This window comes from Coenobita brevimanus, chromosome 53, assembly GCF_032717465.1.
Source record: "Coenobita brevimanus isolate Jiangsu-jjx chromosome 53, ASM3271746v2, whole genome shotgun sequence".
NCBI classification, from domain to species: domain Eukaryota; kingdom Metazoa; phylum Arthropoda; class Malacostraca; order Decapoda; family Coenobitidae; genus Coenobita; species Coenobita brevimanus.
Window position 1 is genome coordinate 44,273,511 of NC_137006.1, and position 27,780 is coordinate 44,301,290.

Sequence of the window (27,780 nt, forward strand, 5' to 3'; positions counted from 1 at the left end):
CAAAACCAGCTTACGGTCACCCATTCTGCCATGAGGGGGGTGGGTGGGGGAGTGGGAGCTTTTGCTTTCCCCCCGTGTAGTGTGTGTGTGTGTGTGTGTGTGTGTGTGTGTGTGTGTGTGTGTGTGTGTGTGTGTGTGTGTTATGCAAGGAAGAAGGAACCAGAGGCCAGAAACCCGTAAGACCGTGTGGTAGGTGTTTGAGAGGGGCCTTCACGTGGTGGCACTGATATAACTCACTCTCTCTCTCTCTCTCCACACACACACACACACACACACACACACACACACACACTACCCCCAACCAACCTACATACCTGGCCTCAAGTAAAACAATAAATAGCCTACGTGTGCCCTGCTTAGGTTGGCGGCCCCTACAAGATTAATAAGACAAGGATAGTCATTAACGCAGCCAATTACGGTGAAGGTGACATTATATGCAGAATTGGGGTGGGCGGGGGGGAGGGGGGAAGGGCGTGCGAAATTGAGGTGGGCGTGAGGGGGGGGGTAAAGAAAATGGAGGCAAGTAGGGGTCATTGGACGTATAGAAAATGGAGGAAGGGAGGCTTGTAACACGTTCAGTACGAGATGCGTTTAAGGTTTTGTGGTTGTGGTGGTAGTAGTAGTAGTAGTGGTAGTAGAAGTAGTAGTAGTAGTAGTAGTAGTAGTAGTAGTAGTAGTAGTTGTTGTTGTTGTAGTAGTAGTAGTAGTAGTAGTAGTTGTTGTAGTAGTAGTAGTAGTAGTAGTAGTAGCAGTAAGAGGGAGGAGGAGGAGGATTATGATGATGACAAGAAAGGAAGCAGAAGGAGGAAACAGGTGAAGAAGAAGAAATGGAGGAGGAGGAAGAAAAAGAAAAGAAGGAGGAGGTGAGGAAGAAAACGAAGAAAAGGAAGAGGAGGAGGTGAGGAAGAAAAGGAGGAGGAGGTGAAGAAGAAGAGGAGGAGGTGAAGAAGAAAAGGAAGAAAAGGAAGAGGAGGAGGTGAGGAAGAAAAGGAGGAGGAGGTGAAGAAGAAGAGGAGGAGGTGAAGAAGAAAAGGAAGAGGAGGTGAAGAAGAAGAGGAGGAGGTGAAGAAGAAAAGGAAGAAAAGGAAGAGGAGGAGGTGAGGAAGAAAAGGAGGAGGAGGTGAAGAAGAAGAGGAGGAGGAGGTGAAGAAGAAGAGGAAGAGGAGTGAAGAAGAAAAGGAAGAGGAGGTGAAGAAGAAAAGGAGGAGGAGGTGAAGAAGAAAAGGAGGAGGAGGTGAAGAAGAAAAGGAGGAGGTGAAGAAGAAAAGGAAGAGGAGGTGAAGAAGAGGAGGAGGAGGTGAAGAAGAAAAGGAGGAGGAGGTGAGGAAGAAAAGGAGGAGGTAGTAATATTGCGTCCTTAACCTGACCATCACCTCTAACCCCAGTTCAGTTCAGGTGATAGCGTATGGGCAGACTCGACTAGTAACCAAGGAGACTCAGTGCCTACCTCATATAACCACGCCTCATCGAATTCCATGCAACCAGAAACCAGTACTCAGGTTGTGACAGTGGGTAGTTCCGTCATGTGAAAGCAAATCCTGAATAGTAACCAAGGAGACGCAATCCTACCTCAAATCATATCTTGAATAGTAACCAAGGAGACGCAATCCTACCTCAAAACAAGAGAAGAGTAACCAAGGAGACTCATCCTTCAAAGCAAAATCTTGAATAGTAACCAAGGAGACGCATCCCTACCTCAAAGCAAGCCTTGAATAGTAACCAAGGAGACGCAATCCTACCTCAAAGTAAATCTTGAATAGTAACCAAGGAGACGCAATCCTACCTCAAAGCAAGCCTTGAATAGTAACCAAGGAGACGCAATCCTACCTCAAAACAAGAGAACAGTAACCAAGGAGACTCATCCCTCAAAGCAAACCTTGAATAGTAACCAAGGAGACGCAATCCTACCTCAAAGCATATCTTGAATAGTAACCAAGGAGACGCAATCCTACCTCAGAACAAGAGAACAGAAACCAAGGAGACGCATCCCTCAAAGCAAACCTTGACTAGTAACCAAGGAGACGTCACCCCCTCAAAACAAAGCCAGTGGGGGTTGTTCATACTGACCTTTAAGTCTGTGATGGTGATGTGGTGGCCTCTCACACTGACCACGTGGCCGCCTCCGTCATCAACCTCCCTGCAACACGTAAACAAAGATTATAACGTAAACAATATAACGTAAACAAATATTATAACGTAAACAATATAACGTAAACAATATAACGTAAACGAATATTAGGCTATAACGTAAACAATATAACGTAAACAAATATTAGGCTATAACGTAAACAATAAAACGTAAACAAATATTAGGCTATAACGTAAACAATAAAACGTAAACAAATATTATAACGTAAACAATATAACGTAAACAAATATTATAACGTAAACAAATATTAGGCTATAACGTAAACAATATAACGTAAACAAATACTATAACGTAAACAATATAGCGTAAACAAATATCTGGCTATAACGTAAACAAATACTATAACGTAACCAATATAGCGTAAACAAATACTATAACGTAAACAATATAGCGTAAACAAATACTATAACGTAAACAATATAACGTAAACAGATATTAGGCTATAACGTAACCAATATAACGTAAACAAATATCTGGCTATAACGTAAACAATATAACGTAAACACTACAACATATACACTGTAAAGTATGTAACTATTAAATCGTAAACACTATGGCTGAATCGGTAGAGAGGCGGCCTGCGGTCCTAATGGTCCCAGGATCGAATCCCGGCTGAGGCAGGGAACAGTTTGAGGATTTGAATTTCCTAAAAGCAGACTTTCCTGATCTACCAGATGACCCGCCGACATGTCGTAAAAATACCCCCGCTAATACCAATACACCAATCCTGTATGAGACAGCCCTACCATGTATTCAATATGGATGGTGGGTGTTAGCGCCGAAGTGGTGACATGTGGAGGTGTAGGAGGACTACTGGGCCTTGGGATAGGTCAGTGCCCTCAAGCAATAGGCTCTGAAGCCTTTGCCCAGAGTCGGACACACATAAAAAAAAAACAAAAAAAACACTAACGTAGCTAACTACTAATTATAATGTAAACACTATAACGTAACTCTTATAAACACTAACGTGAACAATTATAACAAACAATTATAACGCAAGCACTATAACGTAAACAATATATTGTAAACAATTAAAGTAAACAACGTGAACAATATAATGTAGAAAACTGTTATAACGTAAACCATATAACAAACCATCTATCTATCTATTGCCTGACGCCTCAATCCCGTTTGGGGTGGCCACAAACAAATCGCCTCCAAGTCGCCCTGTCCCCCGCCATTTCACTCCCCTGCTCCCAGCTCACAACCCCCTCTCTCATATACCTCTCCACCCCATCCCTCCATCTCATCCTCGGCCTCCCCCTCCCTCTTTCCCCCTCCACCTCACTCACATACACTCTCTTCGTCAGTCTTTCAAACACTATAAGGTAACCAAGTATAACGTAAAAAATAACAACACCAAAACGTAACTAATTATAACGTAAGCAACATAACGTTAACAATTATTCGTAAAAAATACAACGTAAACAAATATTAGATCAAGGTAAACTCTGCTCGAAACACAGAATGCAGACAGGAACCATATACGAAGGTCATTTTATTGTTTATGCAAGGAAGAAGGAACCCAAGGCCACAAGCCCGCAAGATTGTTCCAAGCAAAAACAAAACAAGATAACAGTGAGCCAAATTCAAGATGCGTTCGAGATGCCTGGACACACTGCGTTTAAAAGACTGGAGGTCAGAGCCAGTAGGAAATACGGACAGGGGAAGACAGTTCCAGAGCTGACCTGTTGCATACATGAAGGACTGTGAGTAGCGATTAACTCTTGCATTAGAGCTGGACGGAAATGGGATGAGAGTTATCAGAGAGCTGGCCAGCAATGGGATGAGAGTTATCAGAGAGTTGGCCAGCAATGGGATGAGAGTTATCAGAGAGTTGGCCAGCAATTGGATGAGAGTTATTACTGGACAGAAATGGGATGAGTTATCAGAGAGTTGGACAGACACAGGATGAGAGTTATTAGAGTTGGACTGAAATGGATGAGAGTTTGCTGCTAGACGGGTGCTACATCGTCACGTACTTTTAAAAAATCACGGTCATCGAACATTTCCATTTCAAGTTTGGGCAGGAGAATCTAACTCCAATATACTGTATATATATATATTTATATTTATATATCCTTTGCAAATTAAAACTGTGTGGACCGCAAGAATAGGATTTTAAAAACATTTCTCAAAATGAACGGATCTTGAATTTGGCTCCGCTATCTTGTTTTTCTGTTTTCTTGGAGGGAACAGTTTAGCGGGTTCCTGGATTTTGGTTCCTTCTTTCATGCATTAAAACACACACACACACACACACACACACACACACACACACACACACACACACACACTGGAAGGAGCTAGTCAAATGCTGTGTATATGTGTACTTGGTATGGTGGTATGGTGAGGGAGATGGTGATGCTGGTTCTTTACACATTACATCAATTTCACCTCGTTGCCTTGATCATTATGACCTTCGCTCTCACTCTCTCTCTCTCTCTCTCTCTCTCTCTCTCTCTCCACACACAGACAGATAGATAGATAGATGTGTGTGTGTGTGTGTGTGTGTGTGTGTGTGTGTTCTTACCTAATTGTTCTCACCCAATTGTATCTTTACAGGAATGAGTCAAGCTCGTACTGTCCCTGTGTGTGTGTGTGTGTGTGTGTGTGTGTGTGTGTGTGTGTGTGTGTGTGTGTGTGTGTGTGTGTGTAATAATTCAGATACGTGTGATAGACAATGTGTAAACTCGCAGGGAATAAGAAAGTGGAATACCAAGTTTACATCTATTGTTTCGAGAGAGAGAGAGAGAGAGAGAGAGAGAGAGAGAGAGAGAGAGAGAGAGAGAGAGAGAGAGAGAGAGAGAGAGACTGTCCTTCACCCCGCGAGCAATCTGGCTATCATCATGTGCTATGTTGCTAGGTTATACAAGTGTTACGGTATCTTTAACACTCAGTTACTTTATTCTTGCTACATATAAGCGATTTTAATACAACTTAAACATTCATTCATTCTCTCTCTCTCTCTCTCCTTTCACCCCTTACACTCTCCTCTTTTTCTCCTGCACGCCCCTCTCTCTCTCTCTCTCTCTCTCTCTCCCTCTCTCACACACACACACACACACACACACACACACACACCCCTCATTCTTCCTTACACAAATTCTCTCTCTCTCTCTCTCTCTCTCTCTCTCTCCTTTCAACTCTTACACTCTCTCCTCTTTATCTCCTGCACGCCTCTCTCTCTCTGTTACACATCCCTCATTCTTCCTTACACAAATCTCTCTCTCTCTCTCTCTCTCTCTCTCTCTCTCTCTCTCTCTCTCTCTCAGGCTGAACACATTTCTCTCCTTCTTCCCTCTTACGCTCCTCTCATTTTCTTATATACTCTTTCTCCTCTCATTTCCCTCCCTCCCCACCTTCTCTCATATCCTCCAAGATTCAAAATGTGTGTGTGTGTGTGTGTGTGTGTGTGTGTGTGTGTGTGTGTGTGTGTGTGTGTGTGTGTGTGTGTGTGTGAAAGTGAAAAACGGTGCTGGAATATTAACGGTCTGAGTATAGTGAATGTTTACTCAAAGTTTTCTCCAAGAAGAACACTAACAACAACAATAAAACTACCAACAAACACGAGGGAATACAATATGGTCTCCACAGTAAAGGATATTATTCCCAGCCTCTTCTTCACTAAAGCTGGTACACTCTACGGATTCGTACGCCAGTTTTCACTATTTATATGATTTGACCTCTGATTCCTTAAAATAATAATAATAATAATAATAATAATAATAATAATAATGATGATGATGAAGAGGAGGAGGAGGAGGAAGAGGAATTGGAGTTGGAAGAGGAGGAGGAAGGAGGAGGAGGAGGAGAAGGAAGAATTGGAGTTGGCGGAGACGGAGAAGGAAGAGGAGGAGGAGGAACTGGAGTCGGAGGAGGAGGAGGAAGAGAAGGAGAAGGGGGAGGAGAAGAGGAAACTGTAGGCGGTAATTGCCCAAGAAAGATTTACATCGTCTAATACGAACTGATGAAGTGAAGGAAGGACACCAAACTGAAAATTACTGAAAGACAGAACGATAATAAAGAAAATAAAAGAAAGAGAGAAAAAAGACAAAAAACAAAGAAATATAGCCTACTAAGCCAGAACAAAATGGTCTCCTCATATACTTGATCCTTCTCGTCGGGTATGGAAGCTCCCTAACACCTCTTCCTAAGCGATTTATTTTTGGATACGGCTGGTTAATATCCTTTTGCGCGCTATTTATGCAGCGTATGGCTTTAGTGGAAGAGTTTATGTAACAGCAGACTAAGGTGTAATAAAAAATAAACCGCTTAGGAATGGGTGTCAGGGAGCTTATTTAACCGACGAGAATACGGTGACTTATGACAGGTAAAAATGAATTATCGGAATGAAGAGGGGTAAGTTCTTTCTCCACGCATTCTCGGTCTTCCTCTCCTCATCCTCCCCAAATCTTCGCCTCTAAGATTCGTATTCTCCTCGTGTAAGGAAGCTCCCTAACACCTCTTCCTTAGCGACTTATTTTTTGGATGTGGGTAATTAATAACCTTTTGTGCGTTATTTATGAGCAATATGGTAATGTCACAAGGATTTATATAAGAGATTAGGAAAAAAATGTATAAGCAAAATAAAGCGTCTAGGAAAAGGTGCTAAGGGAGCGTCCTTCACCTAAGACACACTCAGAAGTCAGGTCTTCATTCTCTCTCTCTCTCTCTCTCTCTCTCTCTCTCTCATGCTTACGTCATCTGTACTACTCATTTTAAACCACATATTCCAGTAACAATCATTTAAAAGATTACTGCAATACTTAATTACTCGCCTTTAGCTTTCAAATGTAATAATGCGTAACTAATAATCACAGTCAACTTTCTCAAACAGTAACGCACCAAATCTACACGACATTCGCTCCCTCTGATCACTATTTGAATCCGAATTAATTTTGAAAAACAACTTACTTCTGGCTTAGAGGCCGAACCCGCACCGCCACCTTTATATTCGCCATCTTTTTTTCCTGTTAAACACCAATATTTTCAACCTGTGTCCTTCCAGTTCACTCGAGATATCATGGTTGACGCGAGAGACACTAGCGGAGGGAGACTGAGCGCACACCCACCCTCTATGATGCCGCGCGGCCTTCTGGTCCCCCTCCGCCCACCACCATCACCCTCCCCACCCACCAGCGTCCTGAAAGTAAGGCGCGTATGTAGAAACTAAAATTTAAGACTGTTTATATATACCTCTGCCTTCCCTTATAAAACAAAACATTTTAGATTTGAATTAAAGAGACTATGAGAGTGATGGAGTACGCAAAATAAAACTACTGGAATATAATTCTCGCACACAGGGAGACAGTACAGTGATTAGGATTTTTTATAAACACCCCTCAATGAGACTCTTGGGTTGCTCCTTGGCGATTTATGATGCAAATAACACCATGATATTCTCCTAATTGTTATCTATATATTTCTGATATTGACAGTTTCCTCAGCAACGTACAGTCACGATATAAGATACGTTAACTCTGAGATAAGATGAGGGAGGAGGGGGGGGGACTGCAAAGGGAGAGCAATATATGGACCATCATGTGCATTTTCGAACCGGTCAGACTGGCGTACTAGTTTGTTTCCTCTATGTCACTTCTTAAAGCACTTTACAGATCTTGTATAATAATTGTCTAAGTTATACATGCCATAAATTAACCCTTATCATTGCGTTAGGTTATTTTTCCATAGGTGATTCAATGGATGATACTGTCAGATGGAAAGAAACTGACTATAAGCAGTAAAAAAAGGGGGCGGGTGCAATATACAGACTACCCCGCAGGAGTGATGTGGCCGAAGCCAAAGTCACGCTATTGAGACAGGATCCGGACATTTTGTTTTGGTTTGGTGGTGTGTGTGTCAGTCCTGTTACAATTATTTACCTTTTAGGGGTAAGTATAGCAGGTTTTAAGTTAATGTATGGTTAGTAGGCCTTCTTTTCAGTCAGTTATTGGTGGTGTTAGAGGCGTACCAGATTCCAAACCTCTCAAAAAGCTGCCGTAGATATATATATGTATAGTTGGGGCGGAGGTTTTAGGGGAGGGAAGTGTTCAACCCTTCATCCCTTTCATAGTCAAAACAGATCTTTGTAAATATGCTCTTTTGGACGGTCAGGGCAGTTCTCATGGCCTTATATAACTAAGCCAGGTAATCTCTAATAAAGCGAACCTAACCTCATTAACCCCTTCAAAGATAGATGTCATTGCAGAGGTGAATATAATCATTTGAAGATGCAACAATGAGCTACCGGTAAGTAATGCATCACCAGAATTGGGGCGATGCAGATGATAATGGTGATATTTTCGACGATGGTGATTGTTATGCATTTGACGATGATGATGAAATTTTTAATGATGATGATGATGATATTTTTGACGATGGTAATGATGATGATTTCTCAGGGTGAAGTGTGATGGTGTTCCAAGCAAGTCTGCCGACACTGGCTCGTACGGCAGCCATAGGGGGTGTGGTGGTGCTGGGGACGGCCTATTACTTCAAGGGGCGCATCCAGGACGGCATCAAACAGTCCGAGTACTACCGGGAGAGTCTTAGCACGCTTAGGGAGAATAGGGGTCAGTGAACGGCCAATGGAACTAGGCAATTTTTCAGTATTTTCCTGTTGACATTGGTGCCGGTTAAGAAAGTACCCTAACACCTCTTCATTGGCAGTTTATTTTTGGATATTGCAAGCCCTTTTGGATGCTGTGTAAAGTGAGGTGATGTTAGAAGAATTTACCTAACAGAGGAGGAAAGTACAGGGTAATAAGCCAAGTAAATCACATATAAAGAGGTGTTAAGGAGCTTCTTTACCCCACAAGAATACACACCTTAATATGATAAAAGAATGATGGAATATATGACTTATAATTAGACTTTGTGCCTATTTATGTGTCTCTGCCCATGCACATATCTGTCATTCTTGCTGTACATTTATCTATCGTTCCCTGTCCATGTATCATTTAGTATATTTATCTGTCTCTTCCTATCCATGCATCTTTCTGTACATTTCTCTCTCTTTCCCAATCCATGCATCTTTCTGTACATTTATCTCTCTCTCCCAATCCATGCATCTTTCTGTAAATTTATCTCCCTCCCTGTCCATAAATCTTTCATTACATTTATCTATCTCTCCCTATCCATGTATCTATCATTCCTACAACAAGTCTCTTCCACAGGCATCGCGTACCTGCTGGGGGAACCGATCAGGGACGGACGGCTAGACCTGGCTGATAACGCCAACAATTTCTGCACCAACTCACACGCTCAGTTCCAAGTACCATACACACACACCAGGATTTGTCTACTAAGAACCCAACTGTCTTCATTTTATTTACCAAGAATCCAGCTGTGTCTTCACTTTTTTTCATTTTATTCCTTCCATCTCAGCATAATAGTTTCTGAGACACGTTTTAGCTTTACCCCTTCAGTACAAGAAGCTTTTCATAAGTTAACCAGTTCAGTACAATGCCACCCATTTCTAGTTCGTTCTTCCTAGTGCCAGATGATTTTATTCGGTATACGCAGTTCCCAGTAGCACAGATGGGGTTATTGAAGGTTTTATACCCCTCCAGTTTATAAAGCTTCTCCTGAGATGAATTAAATTGTGTGAAGATGTTAGCGTATAAAAAGTTGTCATTGTAGTCTATCTATCTGTCTATTGCCAGATGCCTTAATTCCATAAGGGGTGGCCACAGACAAATCGCCTCCATGTTGCCCTGTCCCCTGCCCTTTCACTGCCCTGGTCCCAGCTCACATCTCCCCACTCTCTCATTGTAGTGAAGGAGTTAAAGTCTTTGGCAGCACCCCAGGCAACGAAAAAAGATGTTATGTGATTCAAGGAGTTTATCCTGAAGTTTTGACTGTCTTTGTTAACCCTCTCCTTAAAGTACATCAACATCTTTTCAACTCTAGTACTAGCATTGCCAGTGGTTTTATCTGTTCATGGGGAAACTTTTTGAGCTGAAGGTGACAGCATGGATAATGATGATGATGATGATGATAATAATGATGAAAATAATGGTGATGACAGTGAGGATGATAGTCATGATGATAAAGATGTACAAGATGAATGCAGTAATGAGCATGATTGTGATACTGGCAGCAACAACAATAAAAATAATGTAATACCTATTTTGCCTATGTCAGGTGCCAGTATACGGGTCAAAACAGTCTGGGACCCTGTACCTGTGGGCATCACGTGAGCCTGAGGTGGGATGGACTGTGGACCGACTCGAGCTGGGCCTCAAGGATGACCCGGGAAGGCGTGTTCTGCTCAAGGGCCAGCCACCAACAGCACAAATGGTGGAGAGTCAGGGTGAGGTGCAGAAGATCAGGTTAGGATGAGGGTGAGAGTGAAAATAAGGATGAAATTGGTGTTGAATGAAAGTTATGGTGAAAGTGAGGTTGCAGATGATGAGAATGAGGATGAATATTAAGACTGGGGATGAGGGGGAGGGGAAGTTGGATGGAGGTAAGGTTGAGGAAGAAGTTGGGTGGTTAGGAGGGATGGAGGATGAGTAGGAGGTTGAGGCAGCTTTCACTTGAGTTTAGAATGTGTGCTGACAAAATGTAATTAATTTTCTTCAGCCAAATGATGTAATTTTATTAGTATTGCCATCACCAGACAATTTTGTAAAACTCTGGGGAGATTTATTAAACTGCAGGGGTTAGATAGAACAACGATCAATTACTTCAATGTGAGAGGCATTGCATAAGCTGAAGAAAATTGTAAGTAGCAAAAATATGCTAAAAAAAAAAAAATCACCAGATTCAGGGAACTAAACATATCTCATAATTGGTTCTATTTTTTACATTTCAGATCCAGTGAATGAGGCCAGCTTTTAAAAAGCACTAAATACCAGTGATTCGTCAGACTTAAATGATTTCAGTGCAGGACTTGTAGTGTGTGACAAAGTAAATAGCTTTGTGGAAATCTGCAGAGACATAGGCCTGACTGCTGATGTTTCCATTGGCATAATAACATTGTCTTGTTTTAATCTGCGCAGAAATACGTAAATTAAAGTGGTTGGTGACACATCTGTATGAGATATATATTCTGGTTCATATAAAGAGCCATAATCTAATGAAAACACTAACCTGTGATTTCATAATGCATCAGTCTTGTGTAGCCTTAGGCAAAAATAGGTGTTCATTTTCCACTAAGCTTTTGATATGAAGGAACATTAGGTGAGGAATATTTGTACAGCACAGAAAATTCTATGACACTTCCTTCAAAAAAAAGTAGGATCATCCGTGAATAAGAAAAATTCCAATTATATGTGTAAAACTAAGATGATGGACAACTCAAGTGAGGATCTAGATGCAAACAAACATAAAGCAAAGGAAACTCAAGTGAGTACAAGCATGGCAGACAAAACAGATGCCAAAGAAGAGAAAGAAATCCCTAAACCAGACACACAATCTGATGAAAGACAAAAGGAAACAGACGTGGGGAGTAGTCAAGAAGAACCAAACGCACCATCTTGTAAACCAAACAACCCAGATGAACCAGAAACGGAGGACACCTGCGAAGGCCCCAAGTCACTGTCACACGCAGAGCTTAAGGTGTTTTTTCAAGAGGCACTTGGGAGGATTATACAGGCAGACCCCTTGCTGTCGGACCTCCACCCACAGATCACCCCAGAGGAGGCGAGTCAAACTGTGTGTTGTCTGATGCTGTGCCCAGACATAAGGTCCTCCCTATATTTGCCCTTACTCACTAGTGACCCTCCTTCCTCCCTTTTACAACATATCATTACATGTAAATCAGTCCTTACTTAACATCTTCACTATTTTGATGCATTATATTCAGTTAAATCTGACTGGGGTTTGGCACTTTTTTGTTAACTTGATAGCCGCTGGATTAACTCTGTAGTACCTAGTTATGAAGTGCAAATGCGTGGCTTGGTTTACTTATGGTTGAATGTTTTCTGCATAAGAGTGATGGCTAGTTACTAAGCTTGTAACCACTCTTCACTGTCATGCCAGTGCCTCCCAGAGTTATGTTAGCCATCCAACTAGTACCTTTAAGCTTGACCCTCCTCACCCATTTATTAGTAAGACTCCTGAGCCTTTCTGTTCTTGCAGGTTAGTGCTCTGATAGAACTTGAACATGGACGTGCCATGCGGGTGTATGTGGAGCGCGAGGGTGATGGTGAGGGGGGTGGGGAGAGGGCGTGGGAGGTGGTGGTGCCCCGGGAGGCCACAGTGCATCAGCTCAAGCACAACCTACGCCATCATGTTGGTCGTGTTTTGGTTAGTAGCCAATTGTGTTCAGATGTAAAAACTGGTACCTGTATTTTTATTCCCTCTCAACTAACTAACCACTTAGCAGCCAGCCCCAGTATTCAGGGGAACACAGTCACTGGGAGCCAAAGGGATTACTGGAGTGGCAGAGGGCAGCAAAGAGGGGGATGACAAATATGGTACACTGAAACGATTATTAAAAAAGGAATATCTATCTACTTCTCCTCATCTCACCACAGAGCCGCCGAGGGATCAAGAAGCGTATCAGCTGGAAGTACGTGTGGAAGAACAACTGGCTGAGCTTCGAGGGTGAACGACTAACAGATGACAATGCCAAGCTCCTCCAGTACGGCATCAAGAACAAGTCATCTCTCAGGTTTGTCAAGCGCTACCGGGAGAAGCAGAAGGTTGGCAAGCAGACAAAGTGAAAAATGCAGAAACACTGTGGCCACCTTTGACCTAAAAATTAGAAATTCTTAAGGAAAATGGGCAAAATATAAGTGGGTGTTAAGTGCACGTGTTCGAAGCATGGGGGAATGGGTGTAAGTAGACTCCCTAAAGTAGTGCAGCGGTCATGCCTCATTATTGGTAAGTCTTTTTATATACACTACTTTTGTATTATGTATCTGTATGTTGCCTAGCTGTGTGAGGTCAGTGGTCAGGGTCAAAGCATCTCTCTAACTAAACTAGGTCTAAAATTGCCATCTCTCTTGAATGCTGAGGTTCAGCAAGAGAATAACCCAAGTGTTCTGTTGTTCACAAACAAATGGTACAGAACGGATGGATGTTCTTGATTTATGGAAAATTCTGTATTATGCAAAAAGATGAAAACCTCTGCCAATTTGAGGTGGACAAATTACATCATAGCAGTCATGTGTTTTTTTTCCAAACCCCATCCCATCTCATGGGATGGAAACTTGGGTTGGGATGATTAGAAGTGCAGTATGGTACCTAAATCCCTTTATCATGGCCATCCCTTGCAAGATTTGGCATCAGGATTTTGATAGATAGATAGATAATGACAAGACACCATTATGTCTCTCTGACTTTACTGTTCCCTCGATGCAGCCTTCCATCATGTAGTGCTTCACTCTGTGTCATAATTACAAGACTTCCCCATCTTTCTTAACCATCATCTATACCAATACTTATTCTGTTTAGAAATTGAATCAGTGGTTAATGGTGTGCCTGAGTGGGGGGGTAAAAAAAAAGATCCAAAATTTGTCACAGTGTTTAAGCTCTTGCAGTTATATTTAATAAGAAGTTTCATTGTAAATAAAGAAATCCTTTGCTTTTTTTGTTTTTTAATTAACCAGTGTTTTTTTACCAGATTCCATGTCCCTGATGTCATCTAAGGTCTATGATGAAAATTGCTCCAAACTGTGTCTGTTGTAGTCTGCCAGTACAGCATTTTCTCTTGCCACTCTTAGCAACCTTCCCTCCAGCACTCCTCCACTCCTTCTTGCCTTGGGTAATTAAACACACTGACTGCAAAAGAAACATACTATTTTATACAGCCTTTGTCACTATGATACACTTGAGCAAAATGTACAACTATAAACATTCTGCATCATCATGGTACATTCAGACAGATTCTCTTCTCGGTTATATGACTAGGTTCACTAGCTATCCTACTGGGACAAAAATAATAATAATAGTAACAATGATAATAAAAATAATACTAAGAGTCCTAGTACAAAAAGTGGCTGTTTTATCCTATGCAACCAATGACTTAACTTAAAATTAAGGGTAAAAATGCACATCTGAGGTGGTATTGCACATTCTGTCATACGAACCAAGTCCAAAAAAATGCAGGAAAGATACATAGCCTCCAGAACCTTTGGAAATACACACTGGCAAATTGGTAAACAAGTACAGGTAATTTGTTTGAACTCTAGTGGTAATAATACAATAGCCTCGTTTAGTTTTCAGCCAATAGGTAAAATGCAGGTGTTTTGTATGATACTCAGATACTGTACTGTAATTTATGTTCCAGTGTCACCTTGATGCCTTCTGGGTGACTGTCAGGTAAAGAAAGGTTGACTGACTGACTGGTCCTTAACTTCAACCAATATAATCAAAGTATGGCATAATTACAGGCACATCTCACTTAATGTCAGGGAAACATTCAGTGGTATAGCTTTCTTAACTCACCCATCCTGAGAACAACTATTTTGAATTATAACCAAGATAGTACCAGTCATCTTACTCAGCTTGCAAAGATGTCCTCAGGCTGAAGATAAATGAAAATGCTTTAGGGTGGTGTTTGAGGGCCAAAAATGATGATAATGTAAACTTTTCAAAACAACTTTAGTCAGTCATAAGCAACTTCAAGAATTGGGGTTAATTCATCAGAAAATTACCAAGGAAGTGAGAAGTGCCTGTGCTGGAAACAAACACTGAAGAGCTGATGATAATACTTCCGTAGGTTTCTGACATGACGGTGGGTTCATTCACACTAGCGCCAATGAGTGTATGTCTGATGGGAAGGTTTATGTATACATGACAGTGTGTGTGTGTGTATGTGTGATGTCGGGGTATGTACAGGCTGCGAACTATTTACACTGAGGTCATACTAGTAGAAATATGGCTATCAAAACTATCACACTAAATTACATGGTTTATCTGTCACAATAGTTTTTATGCCTTAGTCCTATGATTATACATGTTGTTGATTTTTAAGTTTGGATACCTGATAAGGTTATAAGAATAAAATTTGTTGGTTACTAGTTTTGTGCTACTCTGTTTAGTATTCATATCCTTCTCTACATTTTTTTTACCTAAAGCTCTATACTGTATATGTGCTAAAATCTAATAAGCTGACTCTCTACTTTGGTTATGTAGATGACAAACTAGCATGGATATATAGTTCCATTCCTCCAGCATCATTGTGTATCATCAACATATTTACCAAGACACCTTAAACTCCTGCCTCCATTATGGTTATCATGAGTCTTCCCAACATGGATTACACTCCTGCAGGAACCTTTGAACATTTGATAAGTTTTCAGTATTTTTCATATTTCCTACCAAAATTATACAGTAAAATAACAGATCCATGCCTGCAACATTTCCAATATATTACTGTACCTACTAACAGATCTAAACAAAGATAAACATAAATTTAAACCTATGGTTCATTGGCAGCCCTAACAGGGCAGGGTATTTTTGACAAGAAACAATGATGTGTTTGGAGTGTAAAGGTTTGCTTGGTCTTCCTTCAGCAATACTTATCTACACTCAGGACATAAACCTTCCAGGTATCTGGTATAAAAGATAAGATTATGCCAGTGTCTGGAGTTTGATACAGGATTTAGGTAAATTACTATGTGACCATTCCTTGTAAAATTATGCCACACATTATACATTACAATGTTAACATCATTACGCGGGTCTAGTGAGGTAATGAAATGGTCTATGATTACACTTATGCACTGATCAAGCTTGTAAGGTACAGCCAGGACTCCATGGGCTTGAAGGATGTGTGATTATGTGACCCGTTTCACCAGGCATACTGTTGATAGTCCGCCCACTTTCATACATTTTCTTTTTATGTTTCTTAACCTGCCTAATCTTGTTTGTTTTTTTAGTTAGTTGTTTTCCGGGGAGGGGCACTAACCCTCCGCCAACCCTTTTAGTCGCCTTTTACGACAAGCAGGGATACTGGGGGAGTATTCTTGAAAACCCCCCTACCCCCAGGCAGTGAAATGGCGGGGGACAGGGCGACTTGGAGGCGATTTGTTTGTGGCCACCCCAAACGGGACTGAGGCGTCTGGCAATAGATAGATAGATAGATAGACCTGCCTAATCCCATCCTTAAGTGGGATAAAGGGTCAGGATGATAAGAAAATGATAGAAAGCTATCTCACTATCTCCAGCATCCTGTCTTTTTGATAACAACAGACTCATCTCTGGGTCACTTTGTCCCTGCATATCCCTCTCTCATTCCCATCACTCCCTCTACTGGAACTTCTGTGAGTAATGCCTGACAGTGATGATGCAGAGGCCAATACTTAATGCTGTGGGAAATTTGTCAAGCACGGTAGCTACTGAACACGACCTCAAGGTGTGGTGCTGTGTGTTGTTACTCCCTTCAGTACAACAATGTTTCAGGATCGTAGTCTTGTCTCCTTACTGATTTATTTTCCAAACTACCCATTAATATCCTCTTTTTTTTGCTTCTTATATCTTTTTAATATCAACACACATTGCATGACTAACACATGAAAATAATAGTGGAGCCAAATAAAACATAAACAAGTAAAGAAGTGGTGTTAGTGAGCTTCCTAACTGGACAAGAATACCGCCCTTGGTCTTGTACTGCCAGACAATTGTAGTTAGTTTACCCATCTTTCCTGTCACTTCTTATTGCTTTTCTTTCCTTTACAGGTGGCTTTACATTGAGTGACAAGCCTCATGGTTTCCTGTAAGCCAAGAAACCATTTACAACGCCGGGTGGTAACCATATAACCAAACCATACGTGCTCCCTACGTGTCAACAAGTGGGTTGGTGGAGGGTTAGTGTCCCTCCTCGTAAAACGACTAACTCAAAGTCAAATGGCCACCCCTTACGGGATTATGGCGTCTGGCGGTAGATAGATAGATAGACGAAAGTTTTCTCAAGGCAAAGGTGTTTAAATATTTACGATCCTGTATTAGTCCCTGCACTAGGAGAGGTTTCTAAGCTGGAATACATCATCATCTGGTAGTTACAAGGAAAATGCAGGTGGGTCCCATTATACGAGCATCCACACTAAACAAGAAACCAATGACACAGAATGTACTCCGTTATACGAGTTTTGCAATCCTTTTTTTTCCATCCGTTCTATGATTTCCCGCATCAACATATCTTACTTGTAAACGGGGACCCGACTGTATATAAACAACATTATCATACCAAAGAATCGAATGTGCTATCTAATCACATCTTGCCAATACACTGTTACCTACAAGTCACAACCTTTCCCTCACTTCCAACAATGATTTCACTGTCTGCAGAGGCTCGACATCTTCTCTAATGATGCACTAGAGACAGCTTAGTACTTCACCCATACAAGTGCCTCTCTGTACAGCTTCCTCCACTGACTTTATATCCTCTACATTATTCACAGTACAGAGGATCCATGACTTAGGTAAGAATTCAGTTTGTAAGGGCTGTATTTAAATTATACATTGAAAATACCAATAACTGACCAAAAATCCCATAAAACGATGCTACAACTTCTTAAAAAAAAATGTGTATTGAATCCCATATGGATATAATGGATATATATATTGTAATGTAAAATAATCTGTAAAAGTGAAGAAATATTACACATGAAACTGAAAATTAACTTCCATTCTATTTTTTTTCCTGAATTCAGAAGACTTTACACAAAATATGCCTAGATAAATTGTGTGTATGTGTGTGTGTGTGTGTATGAATGTATGTATGTATGAATGTGTCTGTCTGTATGTATGTATGTAAGTCTGAGATCCCCTGTATAAATACCCTTTTGCCTAAATTCACAGACAGTCGTAGTGCTTCCTTCAGCTCACTTCACTTGCTTAAAAAATATGCCACTTCATTAATCGTAAGGGCATCCCTACCTAAAATATACTCATTTACATTTACAATACAGAGTTCTTACAGGAGTAGTGACTATAACCAAGTATTATCCGGCCACCCTTAAATTAGGCCAGTTTAAGGGTTAGTACAGTAGTTACAAATTTATACATCTTTACCTTCATCTTAAAACTTCAGCCAGTATCATCTCAGGTTTTGTTTATTTATTTTCCCCAGCCAAATACCAGAATTCCCAACCTTAGTATGGCTGTGTAGTTTCTTTATCCGTCCATCCATCCATTATCCAGTCCTATGTTGCCCCATGAGGAGCGTAGGAGCACGGGGCTAGGCTGGTTTCTTTAATGTTATGGTAATTATGTGTCAAAATACCAGCAGGTCCGGTTATACGAGCATCAGCTGTACTAGAAACCAGTGCTACAAGAATGGAAAATTTAGATCCAACTTTGGTGATGCGAGCAGGGGCAGTTAACCTACCCCTGTTTTCCCATACGTACTCCATTATATTAGTTTTTGCTATCCTATTTCTCAGTCCATTATATGAGTTTTTGCAATCCTATTTTTCACTCTGTTATACATTTATGCAATGCTGTTTTTCACTCCAGTATACATATTTCTGCAATCCTATTTTTCACTCCATTATATGAGTCTTCACAATCCTATTTTTCATTTCGTTATACAAGTTTCCACAGTCTAAGCAGTCCTCCATTAACATAACCCCACTCTTATAACAAGTCCCGCCTGTACCTTGATAATTATCTAGAGTTACCGGAAGTCTATTAGAAGTATATTGGAGCCATAATTAGGTTGACAATTCAAGGTTTTGGTGGGGAATGATAACCTTGTTCTGGCTGAAGTTAAGGGTTACACAGGCTAACTTAAATAACATAAAAGTCAAGAAACAACACTGAGTATAAAACTTATGATGTAAAAATCAACACAAGACACAAACAAAATATACAGATATAATATTCAAATACAGGCTATAAAAAAGACAAAGAAAAAGAGGGAAATGAAGAAGAAGAAGATGAAGAAAATGAGGAAGATGAAGAAGAAAAAAAAGTATAAGAAAAAAGTATGGTACCGTTACTGGCAGCTTTAACAACATCGGACGTACGTGATGTTTCCTATAAACTTCCATACATCTGTCAACTTGTGGTAAAACTCAAGCTGGTGGTGCATTAGTTTAACCCTCAGGCCTCAGGATGGGTCACAGAGGAAAGTAAAACTGATGTAAAACCATAATGAAATCGATGAGTTGTCTCCTGAGGAACAGAAGAAGAATCAAGATACCTGTAGTGTTTTTATCCTTCAATTTCAGTCTTCCTGGTGGTGGGATTGTCCGACATTACCAAGAACAAAACAGATAAAATATTCTCCCAAGGTTTACAGGTTATTGCGTGATTTACTGATTGATTTGTAGACAGATTTATTTATTTAGTGCCCCTCCCTGTAAAACCACTAACTCAAAGACAAACGGCCACCCCTGACAGGATTATGACAACTAGCGATAGACTGACAGATAGATTTATAGCCAGACCCATAATCCCACATGTAACAGAAAATAATTACCAGTTAAGATACGATACAAGTGACAAACGAGTTACTGTACTAAAACAAGAGAAAATAATCAGCGGTTATTGAAAAAGGACTTATGATACAATATTTCTACATACAGTACTTCATCCTGTGTTTCAGAATGTAAAGCAGAGCACAATAACAATACTGGTTCCGCTGACTGCATACAACGTCACAAAACGTAAACATCCTGGCAGGTTTAGGAAACTGTGAAGGCTTTATTCAACTGTTGCAAATTCCCAAATACACAAATGGCCAACAGAAATTCAGGACCTGTTTTTCATGTCATAATCCCAGTTTTAAGTGATGATGTGTTTATATATTGCATAATCTCTTGCCATTTCCAGATGCATTTATTCTTAGGACAGCCCACTGGTAGTAAACAGGTTTAAAAAAAGACTCTTCTAAGCTGACGTAAATTATCTGACAGTACAAAAATACACTGAAGAAAACTGTTAATGTGTTTTTTATATATAGCAGAATCTCTTCCTATTTCCAGATCCATTTATTCTTAGGACAGCCCACTAGTAAAAGATGGGTTTCAAAAACTCTCCTAAATTATCTGACAGCAGCAATTGTACACTTAATAAAAAAAAATGTTAATGTGGTGTGGAAACATATATGAGAGGGGGATGTGAGCTGGGAACAGGGCAGTGAAATGGCGAGGGACAGGGCAACATGGAGGCGATTTGTTTGTGGCCACCCTTTACGGGATTAAGGCGTCTGGCAATAGATAGACAGATGAATGTGCTGAAGGAGGTAGCAACAAAACCTTCACATTTCCCTAACCTCGGCAAAGACACGACACAAACACGGAATAAGAAGCGAAGAACAGGGTGACACGGCAATAAATATAACGTTCTCTTTGGCTTCTCACTAGCAAGAGTAAACACGATGAGATATACACAGAGGCCGGTACTCTCAGCAGTTACGGAAGCTCCCTAACACCTTCTCTTTCGTGATTTATCTTGTTTATTGCCCTTTACTGTACTATTCTGTTACATAAATCATTCAAACATCGCCATACTCTGCATAATGTACAAAAGGATGGTACTCAGCCACATCCAAAAATAAATCACTAGGGAAGAGGTGCTAGGGTGCTTCCTTACATGATGAAAATACCAGCCTGAGTCCTCAAGTATGGTAAAATTCCTTTATTACAACCTTCTAGTACTCCCACCTTCCATTATGCCAACCTTCCAGTATTCCAGTCTCCCACGGTCCTATCTTCTCTTGATGATGATGATGATGTTGATGATGATGATGATGATGATAATGACAATGACCTAAAATTCCACCCCCTAAAAGACAAGAGAGGCAAAAATCACATACAAAGCACTGGCCGTACGCTGTTAGTCAAATGAACTAGGATATATCGTTACCATAAACTGTTGGTGATGCGCATAATTCTCTCCGATCTTAAAACAGTGGCTAATTCCCTGGACACTCTGTTTCTTTTCCAACCCACTCAATAAGGGACAAAATAAAGGAGTCTTAGGCACGTATTTTTGGTGGTGGTTGAGGAGGCTCCCTAACACCTCTTCCTAAGTGATTTATTTGGCTAATTACCTGGGTATGCCTTGCTATCTTTTCCTACATCAACTAAATTATTCCAACAACACCCTACTCTGCATAAGTAGCATACAAAAGGATATTAGAAAGCTGTATCCGATAATAAATCAGTAAGGGAAAGGTACTAGGGAGCTTTCTTAACCGAGAAGAATACGAGCTTTGATGTACAAAGTGAAGGACAGACAGGCAATACAGGGCAGGGTTTAAGTCAGAGTAAATGCAGAGACTCACTGATACTACATTACTTCCTCTATCAACATATCCAGTCAGTTAGCATAAGGAGTAGGCTGAATGAGTGTGATGCTTACAAGTGTGCATCTCACCCTAAGAGACAACACACTGGAAATAAGACGTACACACTAACAACAAGTAAGCATGAGGAGAGGACTGAATGAGTGTGAGACTTACATGTGTACACCTCACCCTAAGAGACAACACACTGGAAATATGACGTACACACTATCAACAAATTATGGTGCACACAACAGAACAGTAAGGCTTAATGGATGGTGGCTACTGGAAAATGCCTGATACCTCCACCCAACACAGTAAACCTTCCTTCATGAGGAGACATCTCTTGCTCCTGACACATACTCATCAACCTCCTCATCATATGCACATTTGAATAATAAAAATACAGTGATAATAAAATAATAATCATCATCTCTCGCTCCTGACATACTCATCAATATCATTATCATATCCACGTCTGAATAATAAAATACAGTAATAATAAAATAATAATCATGCGACATCATTTAGGATATTACCACCCTCCTTCCATGTAATGCTTTTTAGATGGTGTGATTGTGTGTACATGACTTGCAGAAGGGTCAATAATATCAAGCCTATGTCCTCACTCAAACTCACTACAGTCTATATAAAAGCAATGGCAGTTAGAATTACCATCTGAGTTGAATAGGGAAGCCTCAAAATTTAATATCTCTCACTATACATTACCAAAGAATATATATGTAAGACAAACAAGTGGCAGTTCAAAATGAGACAGATTTTACAGGAAATGTTAAATGTATCTGGACCACAGTTTCCGTTTAGTATACATAGTGTGTGTGTATATGTGCATGTGTGGGAGGGAAGACAAAACAGAGAGAGAGAGAGAGAGAGAGAAATAACAGAAAAAAAAATGCCAACGCTACTTACAAATGCACAACTGAAAGGAAAAAATTTACAGATGGCTTTACGCAACACTGACGCCAAAATGACCTTAAAAATCAACAGAATATTTAAAAGTGGACCCTAACACACCTTCCCCTTCCTTCATAAAGTACCATCCTAAACTTGGTAAAAAATAAATCCAGCAGTTGTAGCCAGATTAAATTTAAACGATGGCCTAACACTGAAGGGAGTTATATCACTATTATTATGACATTCGGTATATCTGATTGAAATTCTCTTCTTCGTTCACACCGCTTAATGTAAACTGTCTTCTTTCTCAGCCTCTTCCTTTTCCTCCCTCTCTCTTCTTCTTCATATTCTTCCAGTCTCTTCTTCCACTCTCGATTCCTCTTCTCCAATTCTTTTTTCCTCTCAACCTCTTCCTTTCCCCTCCCCCTCCTTTCCTCTTCATTTTCTTTCCATTTCTTCTTCCACTATCTATTCCTTTTCTTCTACTTTTCTTCTTCTTTCCTCCCATCTTTCCTTTCCCTCTCCTTTTTCTTCTTCATCTTCCTCTCATCTCTTCCTCCATTATCTATTCCTTTTCTCCTACTTTTCTTCTTTCCTCTCAACCTCTTCCTTTCCTCCTAATATTCTTCTTCTTTCCTCTAAATCTCTCCCTTTCCTCCTGATTTTGTTCTTTCCTCCCACCCTCTTCCTTTTCCCCCCTCTTTTCTTTCTCTTTCCTCTCATCCTCTTCCTTCCCTCCTCTCTTGTCTTCTTCCCCTACTTCCCATCTCTTCTTGCACTCTCTTCACTAACCTCTTCAGTGCAAATGATCTTTTCTAAAACTGAAATATCGTTGTCTAGAAGCAGCACGAAAATTTACAACAACTGGCTGGACTGTTAACAATATTACACCAATCTGAAGGACCGAATGATGGGTGTATGGATGTATAGCCCCATTCACTACACCCTTTCTTCTCTAAGGCCTAAAAAACACCAGATCATAAGTTAAAATACGATGCTAGTCACGAAGAAGTGCCAAGGAAAGGATGTACGGCCACAGGATTGTCTTATTCTGCCTCTGAGCTATGTGAAATAATCTGCAAAAGGGCAATAATCTAGGCCAAATCTGAGTAAAAACAATATGGCCGATCTAACAACTGCTTCTCGTACTCCAGTGCTTCCTTATCATATTCTTGTGTCCTACTTATTCCTTTGATAGACTGGGAAATTAGGTTAGGATGATGGCTGATGATTATGCAATTTTTTAGGATTGTCGTGAAGTGATGATGATGATGATGAGGAGGAGGAGGAGCAGGATATGGTCAGCATTCATCAACACTGAAATAATCACTATTACTAACACAATCAGTATTCCTACCAGCTATCATCATCATCATTACCACTACTACCATCATCACTATCACACTTACCACCACCACCACCATCATCATCATCACCAATACTACCACAATCAGTATTACCATCATCATTAACATCATCATCATCATCATTACCACCAGCATCATTATCATTACCCTCACAAACATTATTGCTACCACAGTCATCATCATCATCATCATCATCATTACCACCGCTATCACCAGATCATAACAATTCCCACTCAGCCTCAGGGACCATCAGTATAACATCACTCAAAACTTCAAATATTATGCCTTACACACATCAATGAGTATTTTACAAGGGTATTAAATCTATTGCAATACTGCAGCGTCAATTTTGTTTTTGTCGATTAAGGAAGCTCCCTAACACCACTTCCTAAATGATTTATTTTTGGATTTGGCTGGTTAGTATCATTCTGTGCCTTACCTCTGCAGGGTACGGCAATATCAGAATAAATTAAATAACACAACAGGAGAATTAAATAACATAAAAGAGGGCAGTAGAGGGATAATACACAAAATAAATCACTTAGCAAGAGGTGTTGGGGAGCTGCCTTAACTGACACGAGTACTACCTCATGTTGTAAATCATCGTTTCCCAAATTCCACAACTTTTGCATCATACTGTTAACTAAGGGAACCAGTCCATCAGCATTACACGCAGCTATCAGATTTAAAAAGACAATTGTTCCTGAAGGTACAACAGATTTAATTGAAAAAAAATAAATAAATAAAACATGAAATAAGAACTTACTGTACACAATTTCTCTCATTCTTTGTCTCTGTCTGTCTGTCTGTCTCTCTCTCTCTCTCTCTCCTAATGTTCTTTGTAGCTACTCACAGGAAATTACTTAAGATCAGGTATTAATGTTCCTAACACCTTTTCCTAAGAAACTTATTTCATATATTAGACCTTACTGTCCTCTTCTGTGTTGCATAAATCCATCCAGCATCGCCATACTCTGCATAAGTAACATACAAGAGGATATTAGCCAGCCATATCCAAAAATAAATCACTAGGGAAAAGGTACCAGGGGATTTTCTTATTGAACAAGAATACGAGCTTAGGCGTAATGGAAAAATAGTTACGTGTCTGGCTTTGTGATTATGAGGATTGTCTTGTTACGATTATTACTATATTTTTGGTCATTTTACTTGCATAATACACGATACCGAGGGAGATTTGGGAACTCTCTCTCTCTCTTCTCCCTCTCTCTCTTTCTCTCGTGTTATATTTATTTTTTTACTGTTTCTTTTTTACTTCTCTCCCTTCTTTCTCAGCCTCTTCTGTTTCCCCTCTCCTTTTCTTCTCCATCTTCTTCCTATCTCTTCTTCCAATACCAGTTCCTCTCTCCCCTCTCCCACCCTACTCCTTGCCTTCTCTCTCTCATCTTTTCTCCTTCTTCTCCCTCCCTCCCTCCCTCCCCTCCTTCACCCTCCTCCTTGCCCTCTCTCATCTTTTCTTCTTCTTCTCCCTCTCTCCCTCCCTCCCTCATCCTACTCCTTGCCCTCTTGTCGTATCTGCATGAGCGTGTTGCCGATCCTTCTCCTCAGCAGGGCATACTTATCCTGTATCTGGCAGCGGTACTCCTCCTCCTCTCGGTCAAGAATACGAAGGAAATTACTTAGCTCTGGCAAACTGAACGCCTCCCACTGAAAAAGGAGAAATATTAACCTGTGAGAGAAAGACGCTGAATACAGTGTTGGATTAGAGAGAGAGAGAGAGAGAAGGGGGAATCTCAAGGCAATTCTCTTTACCCATTCTGTCAATCCACACCTCACACACATCACCTCCTCTCTCATTCCAAAATATTCATAAATTCTCTAGTGCTTATATCATCCATTCTGCTTACACTTTCAACCATTTACAGCTTACAACTTACACCAGATAGATTGAAGTTAAGCAAGAACAATAACAAGACCAGTTTAGAAAGTTCTCCATCACTAAATATCCAGATCTCACCCCTATACTATCAAACTCTCCCATCAGCCATTTTCTTGTCCTTTAAGTGATCTCTCAAGAGCCTCTCACTCCATTTCACCATGTTTGCATAAATCCTCACACTATGGTACTGGTGTTTCAAATTCATATTATTAATGAATCAAATCCTTAGTCTGTATTAAAGTCAAATCCTCAAAATAGTCAAAATTCAAATCTTCAAACTACAACTTAAAACTACTCAAATTTCAAATCTTCAAACTGTTCAAAATTTACATCTTCAAACTATGACTTCAAACTGTTCAAAATTCAAATCCTCACACCATACCAGTTTTAAATCTCCATGCAATTCTATACATGATGTGGGCTTGAAATTGTGGCTTTATAAACATCCGCCCCCCACCCCACCTCACCTGTATATCAGCGGTGTCATTTTCCTGCAAGACAAGGCGCTTGTTGGTCAGTCCACTAGCGCTCCAGTTGAGGGCCAGCACCAACGGGCATTCTGAGTCTCCCAACCGACGTAACTTGGCTAGAAAAGTATGTGTGTGTTCATCGTCGTTGTTTTTATAATCCTTGGCTATAGTTTTCATCAGTATCAATATTATCTATCGGTACCATTAACATCATCATCATTATAATTGTTTTTATTACTACTGCTGCTGTCTTCATCATCATCATCATCATCATTTTTCGGTCATTACCACTGCTGTTGACTTCATATCCAACATCATCAACACTGCCCATCATCATCATCATCGCTTCTGTCATCATCACTGCTGTTGTCTTCACCTCCAACATCATCATTAACACTGTGCCTATCATCATCATCATCATCATCATAACGTCATTGGTATCATCATCATCATTACCATACAATACTCCATCTCGTCATTGTTCTCTCACACACACAGGCAATACCATCCACACTGTCTCTTCCTGACTACTGGTTAAGCTATGATACAATAGTCTTCAAGTTATCATTTTTTTTTTTTTTTTTTTCCTTAATGCAAGGAAGAAGGAACCAAAGGCCAGAAGCCCACAAATTGTTCCCTCAAAAAAACAAAAGAAAAAAGGAAAGAAAAGAAAAACAAGTTAACCAAGAGCCAAATTCAAGATCTGTTCATTTCGAGATGCCAGGACACAAAGCATCTGAAAGACAGGAGGTCATAGGCAGTAGGAAATACAGACAGAGGATGACAGTTCCAGAGTTGACCTGCTGCATACATGAGGGAATAGGAGAAACAGTTAACTCTTGTGTGCTTTGACTTGCATATTACGCTTGCATTAGTGTTTTATTATGTTTTTACAGCTTTTAATACTGGCAATTCCCCGAAACAACATAAACAAGAAAATGAACATACACTGGTAAAGAAAATGTGCCACAGGCTTCACAGGTGCATAAGAATGTGGCAAAAGTATCTGATTTCATAAAGATTATCACTCAAAAGAGAAGGACAATCCAGTGCTTCTGTTCCTCTTCTGTGACAAATAAATGACTGATGGCATTACGTGAGTGCTAATCCATTACAGCTAAAGATAAAATACTGCAGCAAGGAAAAGTAGGGAAGGAGAGGAGAAACAGATGAGAACAAGGATGGATGGATGGAAGGAAGGGAGGGAGGGAGGGAGGAAGGAAGGGAGGGAGGAAGGAAGGGAGGGATGGGAGGGAGGAAGGATGCATGGAAGAAAGGAAACAGCAATGAATATTTGACAAGAGAAGACACACACACACACACACACACACACACACACACACCTTTGACAGACTGTGCAGTGTCGTACGTCTTCTCATACAATGCAAACTTCTGAGGATTGTCCACCACTTTGAACTTCCGAAGCAGCGCCACAATCACTTCACGTGTAGTCGTTTTACTGCAGGGGATGAAAAAAAATTAAACCAGAATGATTCTAGTGATAATACAGGTGAAAGGACGTATTAGTATTTTCAATGTGTTGTCATAATAAGTGTACCACCATATGCAACACTTCACCAAGACTATTATACTGCTACATGGAGTGGCCACAAACAAATCTCCTCCATGTCACCCTGTCCCCTCCCATTTTGCTACCCTCCCCCCAGCTAACACCTCCCTCTCTCATACAGCAAAATAAATCTATAAATGCATCCCAAAGGTGAACAGTTTAATGTAGAGCCATCTCCAACCACAGACTTTTACCACAACACCAACAATTTTACTGTGTC

General features: G+C 40.4%; 1 protein-coding gene across 1 annotated transcript; it reads left to right on the plus strand.

Annotated features, from left to right (window-relative positions):
- The first annotated feature begins 8,009 nt into the window (after positions 1–8,009).
- On the plus strand, positions 8,010–13,675 carry LOC145400828 (uncharacterized). The gene is made up of 7 exons (XM_080273264.1): positions 8,010–8,074; positions 8,554–8,724; positions 9,328–9,425; positions 10,298–10,485; positions 11,392–11,800; positions 12,239–12,406; positions 12,637–13,675. Exons 2-7 carry the CDS (start codon positions 8,565–8,567, stop codon positions 12,823–12,825), a joined length of 1,212 nt encoding a protein of 403 aa, XP_080129390.1. The 5' UTR covers positions 8,010–8,074; positions 8,554–8,564; the 3' UTR covers positions 12,826–13,675.
- Positions 13,676–27,780: the final 14,105 nt, after the last annotated feature.